Raw genomic sequence first — 22,457 nt, 5'->3', positions numbered from 1 at the left:
TTCCTTGAATATGAGATCAATGATGAAATTGCACATCCCCCTAGTGTGCCCGTGCAGAATTCAGCTGACGGTTCTACGATGGGAGCAACTGGAGACCTGGTAAAAGTAGCAGGATAAAGGCATAACATCTCAAGATGCCCACCAGGCTCACAGTCCATCAATGATCCTGCCCTCCAGCACACTTCAAAAGTAAGGACAGCCTATAGTAGGCACCTCCACCTGGAAGATTGAGAGGAAGTTAAGACATTCAAAATTATGAAGGGTATAGATAGGGTAAATGCAAACAGGCTTTTTCCACTGAGGTTGAAAGGGACTACAACCAGAGGTCATGGGTTAAGGGTGAAAGGTGAAAAGTTTAAGGGGAACACAAGGGGAAACTTCTTCACCCAGAAGCTCATGAGAGCCTGGAATGAGCTGCCTGCACAAGTAGAGCATGCAAGTTCGATTTCTGCTTTTAAGAGAAGTTTGGATAGGAGAGGTATGAAGGGCTATGGTCCCAGTGCAGGTCATTGGGAAGAAGCAGTTTAAATGTTTCAGCATAGACTAGATGGGCAGAAAGACTTGTTTCTGTGCTGTACTTTTCTATGACTCTAAAACACTGGAGGAGTTTCAATAATTCTACCTCCACTCAATTGGCATGATACATGAACAATTGCCCTCTTCAACATCAAATGGTTTAGTGGAAGTTAGAAGAGCTGCAGTCTCACAGCTCCGGTGACCTGAGTCCAGTTTTGACCTTAGGTGCTATCTGTGTGGAGTTTGCATGTTTTCCATGACTTTCCTCCCAAAAACATGTGGGTCAGTGGGTTCATTGGTCACTTCAACTTCCCCCTAGGTAGAAAGTACGGGGAGTTGGCAAAAGAGTGGAGAGATTAAAATGGGATTTGCACTAAATGGGTCTTTAATGGGTCTATATTTCCCCCTTATAGCAATCTATCCTCAGCACTGAGGTTCTGGTTACACTCAACTATCCGCAAAGAACAATTGACTTCTAAAACAAGCCTCTACATGAACTCGTCCAGGCAAGAAACTTCCAGGAATACAAAGATGTTCACAAAGTTTTCCTGAAAGGGTGTTGTAACACTCTCACCAGCCTCTGGGCTATGATCTGGGATTCCCACCAGTTAAAGCGGCGGGGCTCTACCATGGTGAAGTGACAGGAGCACATCGCACCTCCAGCTCCAGTGTGTGCGTATGGTGTGTGTGTGTGTGTGTGTGTGTGTGTGTGTGTGTGTGTGTGTGTGTGTGTATGCTCCATGAAGCATCAGTGGAGGTGTCTGCAGAGGCAACATCGGTCTTCTCAGTAGCCACAGAACTGGAGTGGAAAAGAACGAGACTAGCTCAGGAAGGCGGCTTGCATGGGCAAGTCAGGCCAAAAGCCCTATCTCTGTGCTATATCACTCATCCCGGACCCGAAGAACATAGAACAACAGCACTGATTCACAATATTGCACAGAACTAATAGAACTGATGATGCTTAATCCCTTCTTCCAGCTGGTGGTCCATATCCCTCCATTCTCGGGACATTCGTTTATTTATCTTCAGTCTTTCAACACCTCTGTGGTTTGCCTCTCCAGGGAGCGCGTTCCAGGCGCACACCACTCTCTCTGTAAGAAACTTGCTCCACACATTTCCTTTGAACTTACCCCCGTCTCCTTAAATGCATTCCCTATAGTAATAGAGGACAATCTTAGAGTGTTTGTATAGTGGGTCTGCGTCTGAGTGTGCGGTACAGATACAGGTGAGATTTCCGCAAAGTGTGCGTGTGTGTGTGTGTATGGTGTGTGTGTGTGAATGTGTGTATGTGTGTGTGTATGGTGTGTGTGTGTGTATGGTGTGTGTGTGTATGTATGGTGTGTGTATGTGTGTGTGTGTGGTGTGTGTGTGTATGTGTGTGTATGGTGTGTGTGTGTGTATGTGTGTGTGTATGGTGTGTGTGTATGTGTGTGTGTATGGTGTGTGTGTGTGTATGTATGGTGTGTGAATGTGTGTGTGTATGTGTGTGTGTGTATGGTGTGTGTGTATGTGTGTGTGTGTATGGTGTGTGTGTGTGTATGTGTATGGTGTGTGCGTGTATGGTGTGTGTGTGTATGGTGTGTGTGTATGTATGGTGTGTGAATGTGTGTGTGTGTGTGTGTGTGTGTATGGTGTGTGTGTGTATATGTATGGTGTGTGTGTGTGTGTGCGTGTATGGTGTGTGTGTGTGTATGTGTGGTGTGTGTGTGTGTGTATGGTGTGTGTGTGTGTATATGTATGGTGTGTGTGTGTGCGTGTATGGTGTGTGTGTGTATGTGTGGTGTGTGTGTGTATGTGTGTGTATGGTGTGTGTGTGTGTGTGTCTGTATGTGTATGGTGTGTGTGTGTGTGTCTGTGTGTCTGTGTGTATGGTGTGTGTGTATATGGTGTGTATGGTGTGTGTGTATGTGTGTATGGTGTGTGTGTGTGTGTGTGTGTGTGTGGGGGGGTGTGTATGGTGACCGAGAGCGCTGGGTGGGGACTCAGCTACCTGCTTTAAGAGTGTCAATGTAGTGGATCTGCGTCTAAGTGTGCAGTGCAGGTAAGTATATTGGCAGCTCGGGTGTGTGTTTGGGTGTGTGTGTGTGTGTGTGTGTGAGAGAGAGAGAGAGAGAGAGAGAGAGAGAGAGAGAGAGTGTGTGTGTGTGTGTAAGTGTGAGTGTGAGCGACCGTGTGACCGGTTCTTCTGGGTGGAGACGCCGGCACCTGCTCTAACGCAGTCACTGGTTGAGTATCGCTGTCTCCTCGACACGTGGGTGGGTGTGATATTGTAGCAATCCAGCGGTGACCGGCGACACAAAGAGAAAGGAGGGAGAGTGTTGGGGACGCGGACGGAGACGGGCTGTTCCCGAGCACCGAGGAATCGGACCAGCAAAGTGGAGAGGACAAGATTATCAGCCCTCGGTGACGTGTGTGTGTGTGCGCGCATGGCGTTCGCCTCAAGATGAGAAGTTGGGAAAATATTTACAACTGGAAGGAGATGTTTTGACCCAACATCAGACGGCAGAGACTCTCCTGCTCCGCAGGCTGTCTGGTGAAGTTTGAGTGTGAATGTGCTGCTCGGGCAACGGGAAGGTGAAGCCGACCCGAGTCTGAGAGCCGATAGCGAGCGGCGGAAATCGGCCAGCGCCACAATGATGGTCCCAGGAGTGTCCCTACTCCTTGCCCTGGTCGGTGAGTACAGCACCGCTTCAAGCCGGCACCTCCCAGTACGGTTAACAAACCCCGAGGCTCACTACTGTTCGCGGAATCAATTTTATGCAGAACATCAAATTCAGTTTTAAACGCTTCTCTTGTAGAATTGCTTTCTCTTTTGTTTTGTTTTGTGCTTTTCTCTTTTCCGCTGTTAGTCCAGTTTGAGAAACAGCTGAGATCTGTGTTATTAGATTGGGAAACGGTTTCACAATTTCTAGACGAGTAAATCGAGGCAGACCCTTTGACACATTCTTTTATCTCGTCCCACGGCCCTTCACGGGGTTGGTGTTAATAAACCGGCGGGGCGCACGGGAAGATGTGAACGCAGACGAATATTAGGGACGCCTGGAAGAATTAGAGAGCGGGAGAGTTCCATAGATCCGGTACTTGGCAGCTGCCAACGCAGAAGTGCGGTAGATCGGGTTTGGCGTCTACGGAATTGGAAAAACAGGAACTATTCTGCCTGTCATATGCCAAAATAATCAAGGACACGACCCACCCAGCCAACACACTTTTCGTCCCTCTTCCCTCCTGGAGAAGGCTCAGGAGCTTGAAGACTCGTACGGCCAGATTTGGGAACAGCTTCTTTCCAACTGTGATAAGACTGCCGAACGGATCCTGACCCAGATCTGGGTCGTACCCTCCAAATATCCGGACCTCCCTCTCGGTGTTTTTGCACTACCTTACTTTCCATTTTCCGTTTTCTCTTTATGATTTATAATTTAAATTTTTAATATTTACTATCGATTTGTACTGCAGGGAGCGGGAAGCGCAGAATCAAATATCGCTGTGATGATTGTACGCTCTAGTATCAATTGTTTGGCGACAATAAAGTATAAAGTATGTCGTGAAATTTGGTGTTTTGCGGCAGCAGAAACAGTGCCAGACATAAGAATTTCTGTAAGTTACAAAGGTAGATTAAAAAATGAACGCGAAGAAGAATAAGGAGATAGTATTCACGGGTTCATGGACAGTTCTGAAATCTGCTGGCGCAGGGAAAGAAGCTGTCCTAAAATGCTGAGTGCGGGTCTTTGGGCTCCAATACCTCCTCCCCGACGGTAGTAACAAGAATAGGGCATATCCTTATTGATGGATGCTGCTTTCTTGAGTTACCGCCTCTTGGAGGTGGGGAGGGTTGTGCCCGTGAGTATACAACCCTGCGCAACCTCCATCAGACCTGTGCACTGGAGTCCCCGTACAACCAGTCAGAAACGTGTAAGAGTCTTTGTTTGACATACCAAGTCTCAAACTCCTCATGAAGTAAAGCATCTGGCATGCCTTCTTCATGATGGCCCAGGATAGATGCTACCAGATGCTAACATTCAGGAACTTGAAGTTCATTGCCTTTCTCCTGCTGACTCTCAATGAGATCTGGTGTGTGTTTTCCCTAGTCCACAATCAATTCCTTGGTCTTGCTGACTTTGATTGCTAGGTTATTGTTGCAACACCACTCAACCAGCTGATTTGTCTCACTTCCAACAGACAGAATTAATAGTGACTTTAGTCTGGCATTAATACCTACACTATAAACTCCGCTGGAGGGTGTATGTATAATACCAATGACCATGTTTCATTTTTAAAATCATACCTGTATGTAACAACCCAGCTGGTGGCGTAGTGGCATCAGTGCTGGACTTCGGGACGAAAGGCTCCAAGTTCGAATCCAGCCGGCTCCTCTGCACACTTTCCATCCCTGCTGGGTTACAAGCTGGTGAGCTCTTTGGAAACTCACCCAGCAGAAGGCAATGGCAAACCACTGCTGTAACTTGCCTCGTACGCGGTTCCCCACTACATCAGAGAGGTGTGGAGGGAAATCGTCCACTAACCAGAGAAACTCCGAATGCCACGTACCTTCCCTTTCTGTATGTAACAGGTATTATGTCACCTGTTTAAAATGGCACTACTGAAGATGTGCAACAGCTTACTGGTAGATCAAAGGCAAAGGAATTTTATTAAAAACGTTATTAATGACACTTTTTTTTGAAGTAACTTGCGGTAAACTATCACCGCAAACAATGAAGAGGCGAGCGAAGGCAAAGAGAACCCGAGAGATGTGCGCTGCAAAATTGGCACACCTGGAGTTGGAGTCACGCTGGCTGGAGTGAACGACTCGGAGGAGTTCCAATGCCTGTCCAGCTGGCCCGGGTGCAAGGGTGGATCATTCTAAGTGCCGAGCCGATGTGGAGAGGTCGAGAGCAGCTTCTTCGACGGCGAATGCAGGTCTGAAGCGAATTCCTGGGTGGCATGTTCTAGGCCCGGAGTGATTCGCCACAGCGACCCCTGGGTTCTAATGCGAGGTGTTTGGACAGTCTGAATGTCGGCCTGGATAGGCTGGAAGGCAGGGTGTCGGGTGAGGTTGGATTGCTGTGGGTGCTGAGCCAATCTGGAGAGGTAGAGAACAGCTCCTCCGGCTGCAAAATCTATCCCCAGAGCAATTCACCGTGGTGGGGCCAGGTCCTAGTGTGAGGATCAGACAATTTAAACACCCACCCAGGTAATCTGGGGGCTCCTCTATCACAGCTAAGGCTGTGAGACTGCCCCTGACAGCAGTGCTTCGTGTCTGTGAACTTTGCAGCAATTTCCCCATTATAAGTGCTTGGAAGTAGGTACAGAGGAGATGTCAGGGGCAATTTTTTTATGCAGAGAGTGGTGAGTGTGTGGAGTAGGCTGCCAGTGGTGGTGGTGGAGGCGGAAACGACAGGGTCTTTTAAGAGACTCCTGGATGGCTACATGGAGCTTAGAAAAATAGAGGGCTATGGGTAAAGCCCAGGTAGTTCTAAGGTAGGGACATGTTTGGCACAGCTTTGTGGGCTGAAGGGCCTGTATTGTGCTGTATGTTTTCTATGCTTCTGTTACGAAGAAATGAATACTGAAGCTTTGGGCCTTCTCCAGGCTGCTCTTGGGATTTGGATCTAAGGACTCAATTTGGTTCGAAATGCTGTTATTGTTGCTTGCTACTACTGTTTACATGATTAGTTTTGTGGTTTTTTTTCTCTCTTTCTCTGTGGGTACTGGGGCCTTGGTTTTAATTTGGCTCTCCACGGCTCCTTGCTTTGTGACTGCCTGTAAGCAAACAAATGTAACTTATGTATTCTTTGATAATAAATGCACTTTGAATTGAATAGTACCACAGCACTGGCACAGTAATGTCTGCACAACACCCAAGGCATACCTCCTTCATAATAATGTCTTTATTGAATCATCCATACCATATTCCTACCCAATCATATTTGTGCAATATAAGATATACCATTACAGTCCCTAATAGTTTCTGAGGGATCCCATCTGTTCCATTCCATGTCCTCAATACTATCTGACAATATTCCCTATATGATACCATCTGTAGCCCCGGCATGAATTGTGCCAATGATCTAATCAAAGCAATCAGTTAGATGCAATATGCAGGAAACCACCTGCATGCCACACACACACACACACACACACACATCACTAACCCGATAGTAGCGTTTGTACAATATCACCAGTATTAAGCTGGAGTGTTTGCACATTGCCACCTTGTACATTTACAGAACAATATTGGTGGAATGCCAACAGGTTCATGCTATCTGTACAGTACACTGCCATATCACCAGTGCAATTCACATGTTACAAAGATTCTGTTAGACCCAAATAATATGTATGAGGCTATTAAAGGGTTAGTTAGAGTGAATAAGTAGGCCATTGATAAGCTGACAGGTGTTTTGTCCCAATCTAAGCACCTGGCAGCAGTCCGCAAGGATCAAACTTCAACACTGCGACGTTGTAAGGAGTTGTGCTCCAGCCTTGACTTGTGTGCACGTAAAGCAACAGACAGAAGGTTTTGTTGGGTTGGGCTTGTTATTTTCACGTCTAAAATGGAAATAAAACTCAGGGGAATGCGAAAATCATATTTCTGCTTCATAGCAACAATTGTGTGTGGATTGACGCTTTATATAAAGAAATCTCTCTTGTAAGTGAAATGGTACTTGAGTTATTTGTAGGATAGAGTACAATATTTTGTAACATGGTGTGTCCCTCTAGGTCTTCCCAGTTGCCTCCCATATTAGCCTTTCACTTGTTTTAACATAACAGAATGCTTTCTGTCAGCTTTTGTAGTCGTATCAGCCTTTTTATCAAGAGAGAATGAATTCCTCCAAAGTTCCCCAATGAGTGAGCAGCCAATCAGCTCCCTGCTAGTTGTTAGCTTCCCCTCTGCTCCAGAAATAGATTTTGAGAGTATAATAGCACAAAATGGTGGTACCAGATATGGCAATGGGTGATGTTTGTTGCTGACTGTGAAATACTACAGAGAGATATCAGGCACAACAGTGCTCAGTAGAGCATTAAGGTTGTCCACCTGAACCCCTGAATTCTGCTATGGAACTCGAATGGGTGCACAAAGGATGATACCAGTACTAGGGGGCTTTAGCTGTAAGGAAAATGCTGGGTCAGCTGGGTCTGGGGTGTAGGAGGCCGAGATGTGACATTAGAAGTTTATAACATCATGAAGGGTATTAATTAGGTGATTGGTCAGCATCTTTTCCCCAGGGTAGGGGAGTCCAGATCAAGAGGGCATAGATTTAAATTGAGAACGGGGAGATCTATAAGGGACCTGAGGGGCAACCTTTTCACACAGAGTTTGGTGAGTATGTGGAACGAGCTCCCTGAGGAGCTGGGAGAGGTGGATACAATTATGAAATCTAAAAGTTATCTGGATGGGAAAGGTTTAGAAGGATATGGGCCAAAGTCAAGCAAATGGGCTGACTTAGGCAACTTGGCTAGCACAGACAAGTTGGGCTGAAGGGCCTGGTAGGGCACTCAGAAGCTGTACCAACTAACTGGTGGGAGTGTTCAAGGACACCTTCAATCTCTCACTGCTGCAGTTGGAGATTCCCACCTGCTTCAAAAGAGCGACAGTCGTGCCAGTGCCCTAGAAGAGCAGGGAGGGCAGCCTCAATGACTATCACCCAGTTGCACTCACAGCCACTGTGATGAAGAGCTTTGAGAGGTTGGTCACGGCCGGAATCAACTCCTGCCTTATCAAGGGCCTGGACCCTCTGCACAATAGGTCCCTGTCGCCACAGTGGATCCAATCTCACTGGCTGCCCAGTCAGCCTTGGGTCACCTTGATAATGGCAAGACCGACATCAGGCTGCTGTTTATTGATTACAGCTCAGCGTTCAACATCATCATCCCCTCAGTACAAATCAACAAGCTCCAACACCTGGGCCTCTGTGCATTCCTCTGCAGTCATCTACTTCGACAGGAGACCACAGTCTGTGCGGACCAGAGCTAACATGTTCTCACTGACAAACAACACCGGTGCACCTGAAGGACGTTGGCTTAGCCCACTGCTCTACTTTCTCCACACCCAGGACTGTGTGGCGAGGCACAGTTCAAGTGCAATCTATAAATTTGCTGATGACACAACTATTGTTGGCAGAATTTCAGATAGTGACAAGGAGGCATACAGGAGTGAGATAGATCAGCTAGTTGAGTGGTCTTGCAGCAGCAACCTTGCATTCAACGTCAGTAAGACCAAGGAATTGATTGTGGACTTCAGGAAGGGGAAGTCGAGGGATCAGCAGTGGAAAGGGTGAGCAGTTTCAAGCTCCTGGGTGTCAACATCTCTGAAGATCTACCCTGGGCCCAACATATTGATGCAATTACAAAGAAGGCATGTCAGCGGCTATATTTCATTAGGTGTTTGAGGAAACTTGGTTTGTCACCACAGACTCTTGCAAATTTCTGCAGATGTACAACTAACTGGTTCTATGTTAGATGTTCAACTAACTATTCTAACTGTTTGCATCACCATCTGGTATGGAGGGGCCACTGCATCGGACTGAAAAAGACTACAGAGAGTTGCAAACTCAGCCAGTACCATCATGGGCACTAGCCTTCCCAGCATCAAGGACATCTTCAAAAGTCAGTGCCTCAGAAAGAGCTCATCTATCACCCAGGACATGCCCTCTTCTCATTGCTACCATCGAGGAGGAGCTACAGAAGCCTGAAGACACAAACTCAATGTTTTAGGAACAGCTTCTTCCCCACCACAATCAGATTTCTGAATGGACAATGAGCCCATGTACACTACATCATTTTTTCTTTATTTTTTAAATTCTTTGCACTATTTATTTTATTAAAAATATACATTTCTTATCGGAATTGATAGTTTGTTTTGTATGTATTGCAATGTACTGCTGTGCAAAGACAACACATTTCACAACATATGCAGTGATCTTAAACCTGATTGTGATTGTGATTCCATGCTGTGTAACGATGATCATAACATGTCGGAAGGATACTTGTATGGATAGAGCATTGGCTGATTGAGTGGAAGAGGCAAAGGAAGCCTTCTTTGGTTGGCTGCCGGAGACTAGTGGTGTTCCCCAGAGGTCTGTATTGGGACCTCTTCTTTTTATGTTACATGTCAACAATTTGGATGACAGAATTGATGGCTTTGAGGCCAAGTTTGCAGACAATATGAAGATAGGTGGAGGGTCAGGTAGTTGTGAGGAAGCAGGGAAACAAGGGCTTAGACAGGTTAGGAGAACGGACAAAGAATTGGCAGATGGAATATTGTGTCATACACTTTGATAGATGGAACAAAAGTGTTGACTATTTTCTAAACAGGCAGAAAATTTAAAAAAATTGAGTTGCAAAGGGTCTTGCGAGTCCTCATGCAGGTTAAGTTTGTGGAGAGGAAGGCAAATTCATTTTGAGAGGACTAGAATACAAAAGCAAGGATTTAATGCTGTGGCTTTATAAGGCATTTGGACTATTGTGAGCAGTTTTGGGGCCCTTTTCTAAGAAAGGATGTACTGATATTCAGGAGGGTTTGGGTTATGGTCTTTATGGTCTTGTGGGCTACAATCCCTCAATCAGAATCCACCCTGTACTTTACTATCAGTAGTCCATTGTGTATAAAAATTGCCTGAAGCTCCCAATTAAATTTCAGCCCATTACTGATTCTCAAGGCTTGACTATTCTGTGCATTACCCACTTGAAATCCTTGATCAGATTTCATTCTATGACTTGCTTCCCAGGTTTCCATTACACTAAATAATAGTGTTCATTTTTAGTTTTATTTGGAATGTAAAATTTTGAATTGCATTTATTCATCATAGCTCCCCTAAAACATTCTTACAATATTTTGATTATTCTTTAAAGTTGCTCCCCACATGTGTCATGTGCTGTCAAGGCCAATATTTACTGTTGATTGTCCAGAGAGGGAAGTCTTGGTCTTCCTTTTGAATTGTTGCAATATATTTGCTTACAGCTACTAGCTGGATTATTTCAAGTCAAGGTGTCATACAGCATGGAAACAGGGCTTTTGGCCTAACTGGTCGATGCTAGCCAATGTTCCCATTTGTCCATATTCCTAAACCTTTTCTATCCATGCATCAGTCAATTTAGTGTATCAAGGGAATAATGTGGACTTGGTGGGACTTCAAAGAAATAATGTTATGTGATCTGCAAACTTTGATAGTGGCACAGTGGTTCACAGTGCCAGAGGCCTGGGTTCAGGCCTGACCTTGGGTGCTGTTTGTGTGGAGTTTGCACACTCTCCCTGTGACTATGTCGGTTTTCTCCAGGTGAAAAGATTTCTTTGCACATTCCAGAGACTTGTAGGTTGGTAAATTAATTGGCCATTGTGGAGGCGACTGGTGGAATATGGAGATAATAAAAATAGAATTAATGTATACTGTTTGTTTATTATGTGCCATATCGTATGACGTGGGCGATCATGGTCTTTCCAATGATGTGATTGTTTTTGGCACATTTTTCTGCAGAAGTGGTTTGCCACTGCCTTCTTCTGTGCAGTGTCTTTACGAGATGGATGACCCCAGCCATTATCAATACTCCTCAGAGATTGTCTACCTGGTGTCAGTGGTTGCATAACCAGGATCTGTGATCTGCTCCAGCTGATCCCATGGCTTCACGTGACCCTGATCAAGGGTTTAACCAGGTGCTACACGTTGCCCATGGGTGACCTGCAGGCTACTGGAGGGAAGGAGTGCCTTACACCTCCTTTGGTAGAGACATAGTCAGCATGAACTTAGTAAGCGAAAGATGTTTCCCTGATGTACTCTCCATGGCTTTGAATTCCCATATAGGTGAATCTTTAAAACAAAGTTAGTTTTAAATTGATAGGATAATTCATATTCAACTAAGTAAGGTTTACAAGCTTCTGGGCTATTGTAGTGTCAAATGAACCGGAGTATCATTGATCAAGAAAATGGATAGTAGCACGACAGTTCTGTTAGCATAGCTGTTTCTTCATTTCTCCTATGACCTGATCTCAATCCTGACCTTGGGTGTTGAGTTACCAATTTTAAAAAAGTTATTTAAAAATACAGCACAGTAACAAGCCCTTCCAGCCCAATGAGCCCGCACCGCTCAGTTACACGCATGTGACCAGGTAACCTAGTATCTTGTATATCTTTGGAATGTGGGAGGAAACCCACGCTGTCACGGGGACAACGTAAAAACTCTTTACGAGCAGCGGTGGAATTTAACCTGGGTCTGGAGTATGCACTTGCCGGCTGGTAGCGTAGTGGCATCAGCGCCGGACTTCGGAGCGAAGGCTCCTGAGTTCGAATCCAGCCAGCTCCCTTGCACTCTTTCCAACTGTGCTGGGTTGTGTGTCCAGCTAGCAATTCGGTCTCGTAAAAATAAGAAAGCCTGCTAAAAAAAAAGTGCTGTTATGACGGCGTCCCGATGACCCCACCCGGAGTTAAGGGCTTTCTTCTTCTTCTTCTGGAGTATGCACGTCCCTCCCACATCCCAAAGACATTGGAGTTGGTAGGTCACTGTAAATTGCCCTGGTGTGTTGAATCTGGTGGGAGGAGATTAGTACTGGGATTAGTATCCGGTTTGTGTAAATCGGTGTTTGATGGTGGCCATGGACTGGATGGGTAGAAGGGTCTGTTTGCTCACTGTATGACTGTGTGACACCATGACATTCTAATAAAATGGTAGATAAGTCAAGGGAGCAATAGCTGTGCACACTGGTACGTGTCTAGTGTCATGAGCTATAGTCAGCTCCAGACTTCAATGTGTAACCATAGTTGCAGTTTGCTGTGGAGGGGAAGTAGAATGACTCTAATGTAGTGATGGTCATCGGGCTAGCAGGCTAATGACCCTGGGTAGCTAATTCCAAAAGATGGGGGTGGGTATTTTTTTGTGGCAGGGAGAACTCGGCTTCGTGATTCTGAAATGAACAAGCACACTATTCTGAAGCAGCCTCCTCTGGTCCCTTCTAAGAATCACTGCTTTGCCTGCTCAATATCTGGGTCAACTAGATGGAACTGGAGCTGTGAAAATCACCTTTACTTGCACCTGAAGTTCCCGTTTGGGTCCAATAATGGACTTTATTTTTACAATAATTCATTGTCTGAATCCACCTCCTCTCTCCAACTCACGTCCCAATCCTTACTCGGAATCTTTTTCAATTCCTACCTCAGTTTTACTCTTGGATCCGCTGGTCAGTAAATCCCAGAAATTCTGTTGAGCTCGAGAAACAATTATTAGCTTGCACACAGCAAGTTACTGTGTAAAATAACACCTCAATTCTTAATCAGAGGAGCTTATTTCCTGTTTCAGGAAGGTACCATGGGCAGCGAAAAATCATCCAAGCCAACATGGCAAGCACTGGTTCAGAATGTAGAGACCCCCCAATTTACATCTGAACAATAGGTTCAAAGTTGAAAGTAAATTTATTATCAAAGTACATATATGTCACCATATACAACCCTGAGATTCATTTCCTTGTAGGCAATCACAGTGAATACAAAAGATACAATAGAATCAATGAAAGACCACACACAACAGGATGGACAAAAACCAATGTACAAATAAAAAACAACAAGCTGTGTCCATACAAAAAGAAGGAGAAGAAAAAGAAATAATAATAATTATTATTTTTTCATAATAAAAGTAAAAATAATCAAGAATAAATAATAAAAGACCAACAAATTGACGATGATAAATTCAGAAAATACCGAGAAACCAGAAACAATCCAACACATTACAGGCTCCTGCAGCAGTTTAACCCAATCTGATTACGTACACAGGAACAATCAAATAGCAAGCATTATTCACTAAAATCTTGCTTTAAAATACAATCTCATAAGTGACACGTTGCCTTACTATGATTAGAAGCCTGATCCAGTTTTAGAGTCAGTCGCCTACAAATTATATTATGACCAATCCATTATTATGATAGAACAATCCATAATAGCCGTCCACATATAATATTACTGGATAAACAAGCAAGGACAACTTACTTAATAGATGTACTGTTACCATTCCAAATACACATAGCATACAGAAATCAATAGGTGAAAAACAGCAGAAATATGCTCAATTAAAAGAAGAAATTGAAAGACTGGAACATGAACGGGATATACACTGGCCCAATAGTAATATCTACAACTGGTATCATCCCACAGTCACCACAGAATAGTATTAAACAATTAGAGCTACACAGAAATATCTATGAAAATCTCCAGAAAGCCATAATACTAAACACCACTAGAATGGTCCAAAAGTTCCTAGCAGGACTGAAGGGTTTCTGCTTGAAACATCGACTGTACATTTTCCCACAGATAGATAGATATACTTTATTAATCCTGAGGGAAATTTGGTTTCGTTACAGCCGCACCAACCAAGAATAGAGCTGCCTGGCCTGCTGAGCTCCTCCAGCATCTTGTGTGTGTTGCTCGGATTTGCAGCGCTGTAGATTTTTCTCTCGTTTGTGGTTTGATTATTCACCATAATCTTGCTTTAAAATATAAACTCTTATAAGACACCATACCTTACTATAAATATAGATCTGATCCAATTTTAGAGTCAGGGACCTACAAATTATGTTACAACAAATCTATTATTACCGATAGGACAATGTATAATAACCATCTGGTTATAATATTACAGGATAAACAAGCAAGAACAACTTACATAGAACATAGAACACAGAAACCTACAGCACATTACAGGCCCTTCGGCCCACAATGTTGTGCCGACCATGTAATCTACATTAGAGACTGTCTAGAATTTCCCTACTGCATATCCCTCTAATTTTCTGAGCTCCATGTACCTATCTAAGAGGCTCTTAAAAGACCTTATTGTATCCGCTTCTGCCACTGGCAGTGCAATCCATGCATCCACCACTCTGTGTGTGAAAAACCTACCCCTGACACCTCCTCGGTACCTATTCCCAAGCACCTTAAAACTATGCCCCCTTATGTTAGCCATTTCAGCCCTGGGAAAAAGCCTCTGGCTATCCACAAGATCAATGCCTCTCATTGTTCGAGATACCTCAATCAGGTCACCTCTCATCCTCCGTCACTCCAAGCAGAAAAGGCCAAGTTCACTCAACCTATTCTCATAAGGCATGCTCTCCAATCCAGGCAACATTCTTGTAAATCTCCTCTGCATTCTCTTACAGTATCCACATCCTTCCTGCAGTGAGGTGACCAGAAATGAACACAGTAATCCAAGTAGGGTTCTGACCAAGATCGTATACAGCTGTAACATTACCTCACAGCTCTTGAGCTCAATCCCACAGATGATGAATGTCAACAGACCATACGCCTTCTTAACAACACTGTTAACCTGCGCAGCTGCTTTGAGTGTCCTATCAACATGGACTCCAAGAATGCTCAGATCCTCCACACTGCCAAGAGTCTTACTATTAATATTATATTCTGTCTTCAAATTTGACCTACCAAAATGAACTACTTCACACTTATCTGAGTTGAAGTCCATCTGCCACTTCTCAACCCAGATCTGCATCCTATCGATGTCCCACTGTAACCTCTGACAACACTCCAGACTATCCACAACTCCCCCAACCTTTGTGTCATCAGCAAACTTACTAACCCACCCTTCTACTTCTTCATCCAAGTCATATATAAAAATCGCAAAGAGGAAGAGTCCCAGAATAGATCGCTGCAGAACACCACTGATCACTGACATCCATGCAGAATATAACCATCTACAACCACCCTTTGCTTTCTGTGGGCAAGCCAATTCTGGATCCACAAAGCGAGGTCTCCTTGGATCCCATGCCTCCTTACTTTCTGAAGGAGCCTTGCATGGGAAACCTTCTCAAATACCTTACTGAAATCCATATACACTACATCCACTGCTCTACCTTCATCAATGTGTTTTGTTACATCCTCAAAGAACTCAATCAGGCTCGTAAGACATGACCTGCCGTTGACAAAGCCATGCTGACTATCCCTAATCAGATTATGTCTCTCCAAATGCTCATAAATCCTGCCTCTCAGCATCTTTTCCAACAACTTGCCCACCACTGAAGTCAGACTCACCGGTCTATAATTTCCTGGGTTATCTCTACTCCCTTTATTGAAAAAGGGAACAACGTTTGCAACCCTTCAATCCTCCGGGACCTCTCCCATCCCTATTGGTGATGCAAAGATCATCGCAAGAGGCTCAGCAATCTCCTCCCTCACTTACCACAGTAGCCTGGAGTACATCTCATCCGGTCCCGGTGACTTATCCAACTTAATGCTTTTCAAAAGCTCTAGCACGTCCTCTTTCTAAAGGCTGATTTATACTTGTGCGTACGGGCTACGCCATAGCTTACGCCGTAGCCTATGCAAGTGGCCTACGTCGTTGTGAGCATTTATACTTGTGCGTTGGTGTGTCTGTGTCGCTCTGCAATTCACCGCCAAAACATTAGTTGGCGGTGGGGTTTTTATGCCACTGTGTTGAGTTTCTTCCTGCACTTCAAACAATGGCAATTGAAACTGAACGCATCATGTTGGAGTTGGAGCTCATGTTGAGCTAAGAACGCTCAACTCACGTTCTTCTTCTCTCTTCTCTCTCAATTCTTAAATGGCGGAGATGAAGAAGCAACTGGGGTTGTCTTGGATAGTGTGGAGGGTTGTCAGAGGTTACAGTGGGACATCGATAGGATGCAAAACTGGGCTGAGGAGTGGCAGATGGAGTTCAACCCAGATAAGTGTGAAGTGGTTCATTTTGGTAGGTCAAATATGATGGCAGAATATCGTAAGAGGAAATGAGATGCTACCAAGTGGACCAATCACAGTTGTTGTGGTCTGCGTCGCCGTGATGCGTAGTTACATTTTGGGAGAGGTGTGCATTAGGCGATGGCATAGGGTTCAGCGTAGAGTACAGCATAAGGTACGCAGCTATGCCATAACTACGGCGTACATTTGACGCAGAAGTATAAATTGGGCTTTAATGTCTATACATTCAAGCATTTCAGTCCACTGTAAGTCATCCCCACAATTGCCAAGGTCTTTTTCCCTGGTGAATACTGAAGCAAAGTGTTCATTAAGTACCTCTGCTACCTCCTCCGACTCCATGCACACATTTCCACTATCACACCTGATTGGTCCTATTCTCACACAGCTCATCCTTTTGCTCTTCATATACTTGTAGAATGCCTTGGGGTTTTTCTTAATCCTGCTCACCAAGGCCTTCTCATAGCCCTTTCTTGCTCTCTTAATTCCATTCTTAAGTTCCTTCCTAGCAACCTTGTAATTTTCTAGAGCTCTAACAGTGCCTAGTTTCTTGAACCTTTTGTCAACTTTTCTTCTTGACTAGATTTCATGCATCCTTTGTACACCATGATTCTTTAACTCTACCATCATTTCCCTGTCTCAATGGAACATACCTATGCAGAACTCCATGCAAATGTTCCCTGAATATTTGCCATATTTCTGCCATGCATTTCCTTTAGAACATCTGCTCCTAATTTATGTCCCCAAGTTCCTACCTAATGGCATCATATTTCTCCTTAACACAAATAAATGTTTCCCAAATTACTGCTCCTATCCCTCTCCAGTGCTACAGTGAAGGAGATAAAGTTGTGGTCACTACCACCAAAATGCTCTCTCACCAAGAGATCTGATACCTGACCAGGTTCATTTCCCAATATCAGATCAAGTACAGCATCTCCTCTAGTTGGCTTATCTACACTTTGCATCAGGAAATCTTCCTGAACACGCCTAATAAACTCCACCCTATCTAAACCCCTTGCGCTAAGGAGATGCCAATCAATATTAAGAAAATTAAAATCTCCCATCACAACGATCCTATTATTATTGCACTGTTCCAGAATCTGCCTCCCTATCTGCTCCTCGATATCAATGTTACTGTTGGGGGGATCTATAAAAAACATCCAGTAGAGTTATTGTCCCTTTCTTGTTTCTGACTTCCACCCACGCTGACTCAGTAGACAATTCCTCCATGACTTCCTCCTTTTCTGCAGCCGTGACACTATCCCTAATTAGCAATGTCACGCCCCCTCCTCTTTTCCCTCCCTGTCTGTTCTTTTTGAAACATCTGAAGTCTGGCGCACTCAGCAGCCGTTCCTGCTCCTCAGACATCCAAGTCTTTGTAATGGCCACAACGTCATAGTTCCACGTATTGATCCATTCTCTAAGTTCAGCCACCTTGTTTATGATACTCCTTGCATTAAAATAGACACATCTCAAACCATCAGGCCGAGTGCATCTTTGCTCTATCATCTGCCTATCCTTCTTCACAAACTCCCTACAAACTGTCTCTACTTGTGCTCCAACCTCCCCATCCTCTGCCTCTTCACTTCCATTCCCAACCCCCTGCAAATCTAGTTTAAACTCTCCCCAATAGCATTAGCAAACCTTCCTGCCAGAATATTTGTTCCCCTCGGATTCAAGTGCAACCAGTCCTTTTTGTACAGGCACGCTGCTCTAGAAGGAAAGTGTCTGAGTGTGAATATTCTATCTCTCCCCCTCGCCTGCTGCTCCCGGAAGAAGGTGTCTGAGTGTAACCAGTCTCACACTCCCCCTCGCCCGCTGCTCCTGGAGGAAGGTGTCTAAGAGTGAATAATCCATCTCCCCTAGCCCGCTGCTAGCAGAGGAAAGTGTCTGAGTGTGAATAGTCCATCTCTCCCTCTCTCCCGCTGCTCCCAGAGGAGAGTGTCTGAGTGTGAATATTCTATCTCTCCCCCTCACCTGCTGCTCCCGGCGGAAGGTGTCTGAGTGTGACCAGTCTCACTCTCCCCCTCATCCACTGCTCCCGGAGGAAGGTGTCTGAGTGTGACCAGTCTCACCTTCCCCCTCGTCCACTGCTCCCGGAGGAAGGTGTCTGAGTGTGACCAGTCTCACTCACCCCCTTGCCCGCTGATCCCGGAGGAAGGTGTCTGAGTGTGACCAGTCTCACTCTCCCACGTGCCCACTGCTCCCGGAGGAAGGTGTCTGAGTGTGAATATTCCATCTCCCCTCTCCCGCTGCTCCCGGAGGAAGGTGTCTGAGTATCAATATTCCACCTCTCCTCTCCCGCTGCTCCCGGAGGAAGGTGTCTGAGTGTGAATATTCCATCTCCCCTCGCCTGCTGTTCCCAGAGGAAGGTGTCTGAGTGTGACCAGTCTCACCCTCCCCCTCGTCCACTGCTCCCGGAGGAAGGTGTCTGAGTGTGAATATTCCATCTCCCCTCGCCCGCTGCTCCCGGAGGAAGGTGTCTGAGTGTGAATATTCTATCTCCCCCTCGCCCGTTGCTCCGGGAGGAAGGTGTCTGAGTGTGAATATTCCATCTCCCCTCACCCGCTGCTCCCGGAAGAAGGTGTCTGAGTGTGAATATTCCATCTCACCTCTCTCGCTGCTCCCGGAGGAAGGTGTCTGAGTGTGAATAGTCTATCTCCCCGCTCGCCGGCTGCTCCCGGAGGTAGGTGTCTGAGTGTGACCAGTCTCACTCTCCCCCTCATACACTGCTCCCGGAGGAAGGTGTCTGAGTGTGAATATTCCATCTCCCCTCTCCCGCTGCTCCCGGAGGAAGGTGTCTGAGTGTGAATATTCCATCTCCCCTCGCCCGCTGCTCCCGGAGGAAGGTGTCTGAGTGTGAATATTCCATCTCCCCTCGCCTGCTGTTCCCAGAGGAAGGTGTCTGAGTGTGACCAGTCTCACCCTCCCCCTCGTCCACTGCTCCCGGAGGAAGGTGTCTGAGTGTGACCAGTCTCACTCACCCCCTTGCCCGCTGCTCCCGGAGGAAGGTGTCTGAGTGTGAATAGTCCATCTCTCCCTCGCCCGCTGCTCCCGGAGGAAGGTGCCTGAGTGTGAATATTCTACCTACCCCTTGCCTGCTGCTACCAGAGGAAGGTGTCTGAGTGTGACCCGCTGCTCCCGGAGGAAGGTGTCTGAGTGTGACCAGTCTCACTCTCCCACTTGCCCACTGCTCCCGGAGGAAGGTGTCTGAGTGTGAATATTCCATCTCCCCTCTCCCGCTGCTCCCGGAGGAAGGTGTCTGAGTGTGAATATTCCATCTCCCCTCTTCAGCTGCTCCCGGAGGAAGGTGTCTGAGCGTGAATATTCCATCTCCCCTCGCCTGCTGTTCCCGGAGGAACGTGTCTGAGTGTGACCAGTCTCACCCTCCCCCTCGTCCACTGCTCCCGGAGGAAGGTGTCTGAGTGTGAATAGTCTATCTCTCCCTCGCCCGCTGCTCCCGGAGGAAGGTGTCTGAGTGTGAATATTCCATCTCCCCTCGCCCGCTGCTCCCGGAGGAAGGTGTCTGAGTGTGAATATTCCATCTCCCCTCACCCGCTGCTCCCAGAGGAAGGTGTTTGAGTGTGACCAGTCTCACCCACCCCTTTGTCCAGTACTCCCGGAGGAAGGTGTCTGAGTGTGAATATTCCATCTCCCCTCGCCCGCTGCTCCCTTTGGAAGGTATCTGAGTATGAATATTTCATCTCTCCCTCGCCCGCTGCTCCCGGAGGAAGGTGTCTGAGTGTGAATATTCCATCTCCCCTCTTCAGCTGCTCCCGGAGGAAGGTGTCTGAGCGTGAATATTCCATCTCCCCTCGCCTGCTGTTCCCGGAGGAAGGTGTCTGAGTGTGACCAGTCTCACCCTCCCCCTCATCCACTGCTCCCGGAGGAAGGTGTCTGAGTGTGACCAGTCTCACCTTCCCCCTCGTCCACTGCTCCCGGAGGAAGGTGTCTGAGTGTGACCAGTCTCACTCACCCCCTTGCCCGCTGATCCCGGAGGAAGGTGTCTGAGTGTGACCAGTCTCACTCTCCCACGTGCCCACTGCTCCCGGAGGAAGGTGTCTGAGTGTGAATATTCCATCTCCCCTCTCCCGCTGCTCCCGGAGGAAGGTGTCTGAGTATCAATATTCCACCTCTCCTCTCCCGCTGCTCCCGGAGGAAGGTGTCTGAGTGTGAATATTCCATCTCTCCCTCGCCCGCTGCTCCCGGAGGAAGGTGTCTGAGTGTGAATATTCTATCTCCCCCTCGCCCGTTGCTCCGGGAGGAAGGTGTCTGAGTGTGAATATTCCATCTCCCCTCACCCGCTGCTCCCGGAAGAAGGTGTCTGAGTGTGAATATTCCATCTCGCCTCTCTCGCTGCTCCCGGAGGAAGGTGTCTGAGTGTGAATAGTCTATCACCCCGCTCGCCGGCTGCTCCCGGAGGTAGGTGTCTGAGTGTGACCAGTCTCACTCTCCCCCTCATACACTGCTCCCGGAGGAAGGTGTCTGAGTGTGAATATTCCATCTCCCCTCTCCCGCTGCTCCCGGAGGAAGGTGTCTGAGTGTGAATATTCCATCTCCCCTCGCCCGCTGCTCCCGGAGGAAGGTGTCTGAGTGTGAATATTCCATCTCCCCTCGCCTGCTGTTCCCAGAGGAAGGTGTCTGAGTGTGACCAGTCTCACCCTCCCCCTCGTCCACTGCTCCCGGAGGAAGGTGTCTGAGTGTGACCAGTCTCACTCACCCCCTTGCCCGCTGCTCCCGGAGGAAGGTGTCTGAGTGTGAATAGTCCATCTCTCCCTCGCCCGCTGCTCCCGGAGGAAGGTGCCTGAGTGTGAATATTCTACCTACCCCTTGCCTGCTGCTACCAGAGGAAGGTGTCTGAGTGTGACCCGCTGCTCCCGGAGGAAGGTGTCTGAGTGTGACCAGTCTCACTCTCCCACTTGCCCACTGCTCCCGGAGGAAGGTGTCTGAGTGTGAATATTCCATCTCCCCTCTCCCGCTGCTCCCGGAGGAACGTGTCTGAGTGTGACCAGTCTCACCCTCCCCCTCGTCCACTGCTCCCGGAGGAAGGTGTCTGAGTGTGAATAGTCTATCTCTCCCTCGCCCGCTGCTCCCGGAGGAAGGTGTCTGAGTGTGAATATTCCATCTCCCCTCGCCCGCTGCTCCCGGAGGAAGGTGTCTGAGTGTGAATATTCCATCTCCCCTCACCCGCTGCTCCCAGAGGAAGGTGTTTGAGTGTGACCAGTCTCACCCACCCCTTTGTCCAGTACTCCCGGAGGAAGGTGTCTGAGTGTGAATATTCCATCTCCCCTCGCCCGCTGCTCCCTTTGGAAGGTATCTGAGTATGAATATTTCATCTCTCCCTCGCCCGCTGCTCCCGGAGGAAGGTGTCTGAGTGTGAATATTCCATCTCCCCTCTTCAGCTGCTCCCGGAGGAAGGTGTCTGAGCGTGAATATTCCATCTCCCCTCGCCTGCTGTTCCCGGAGGAAGGTGTCTGAGTGTGACCAGTCTCACCCTCCCCGTCATCCACTGCTCCCGGAGGAAGGTGTCTGAGTGTGACCAGTCTCACTCACCCCCTTGCCCGCTGATCCCGGAGGAAGGTGTCTGAGTGTGACCAGTCTCACTCTCCCACGTGCCCACTGCTCCCGGAGGAAGGTGTCTGAGTGTGAATATTCCATCTCCCCTCTCCCGCTGCTCCCGGAGGAAGGTGTCTGAGTATCAATATTCCACCTCTCCTCTCCCGCTGCTCCCGGAGGAAGGTGTCTGAGTGTGAATATTCCATCTCTCCCTCGCCCGCTGCTCCCGGAGGAAGGTGTCTGAGTGTGAATATTCTATCTCCCCCTCGCCCGTTGCTCCGGGAGGAAGGTGTCTGAGTGTGAATATTCCATCTCCCCTCACCCGCTGCTCCCGGAAGAAGGTGTCTGAGTGTGAATATTCCATCTCGCCTCTCTCGCTGCTCCCGGAGGAAGGTGTCTGAGTGTGAATAGTCTATCACCCCGCTCGCCGGCTGCTCCCGGAGGTAGGTGTCTGAGTGTGACCAGTCTCACTCTCCCCCTCATACACTGCTCCCGGAGGAAGGTGTCTGAGTGTGAATATTCCATCTCCCCTCTCCCGCTGCTCCCGGAGGAAGGTGTCTGAGTGTGAATATTCCATCTCCCCTCGCCCGCTGCTCCCGGAGGAAGGTGTCTGAGTGTGAATATTCCATCTCCCCTCGCCTGCTGTTCCCAGAGGAAGGTGTCTGAGTGTGACCAGTCTCACCCTCCCCC

At 47.3% G+C, this 22,457-nt stretch overlaps 1 protein-coding gene across 1 annotated transcript in view; it reads left to right on the top strand.

The window, feature by feature from the left end:
• Window positions 1–2,772: 2,772 nt before the first annotated feature.
• Window positions 2,773–22,457, top strand: part of LOC134348961 (GDNF family receptor alpha-4-like) — an 81,852-nt gene continuing 62,167 nt past the window's right edge. The window contains exon 1 of the mRNA XM_063052770.1: window positions 2,773–3,189. Within this exon, the coding sequence (XP_062908840.1) occupies window positions 3,150–3,189 (40 nt within the window). The 5' untranslated portion in view covers window positions 2,773–3,149. The remainder of the gene's footprint in view (window positions 3,190–22,457) is intronic.

The sequence above is a fragment of the Mobula hypostoma genome, chromosome 7 (genome assembly GCF_963921235.1).
Source record: "Mobula hypostoma chromosome 7, sMobHyp1.1, whole genome shotgun sequence".
NCBI classification, from domain to species: Eukaryota; Metazoa; Chordata; class Chondrichthyes; order Myliobatiformes; family Myliobatidae; genus Mobula; species Mobula hypostoma.
Note: the sequence above shows the minus strand (reverse complement) of the source record. Positions and strands in the feature narration are given on the sequence as shown.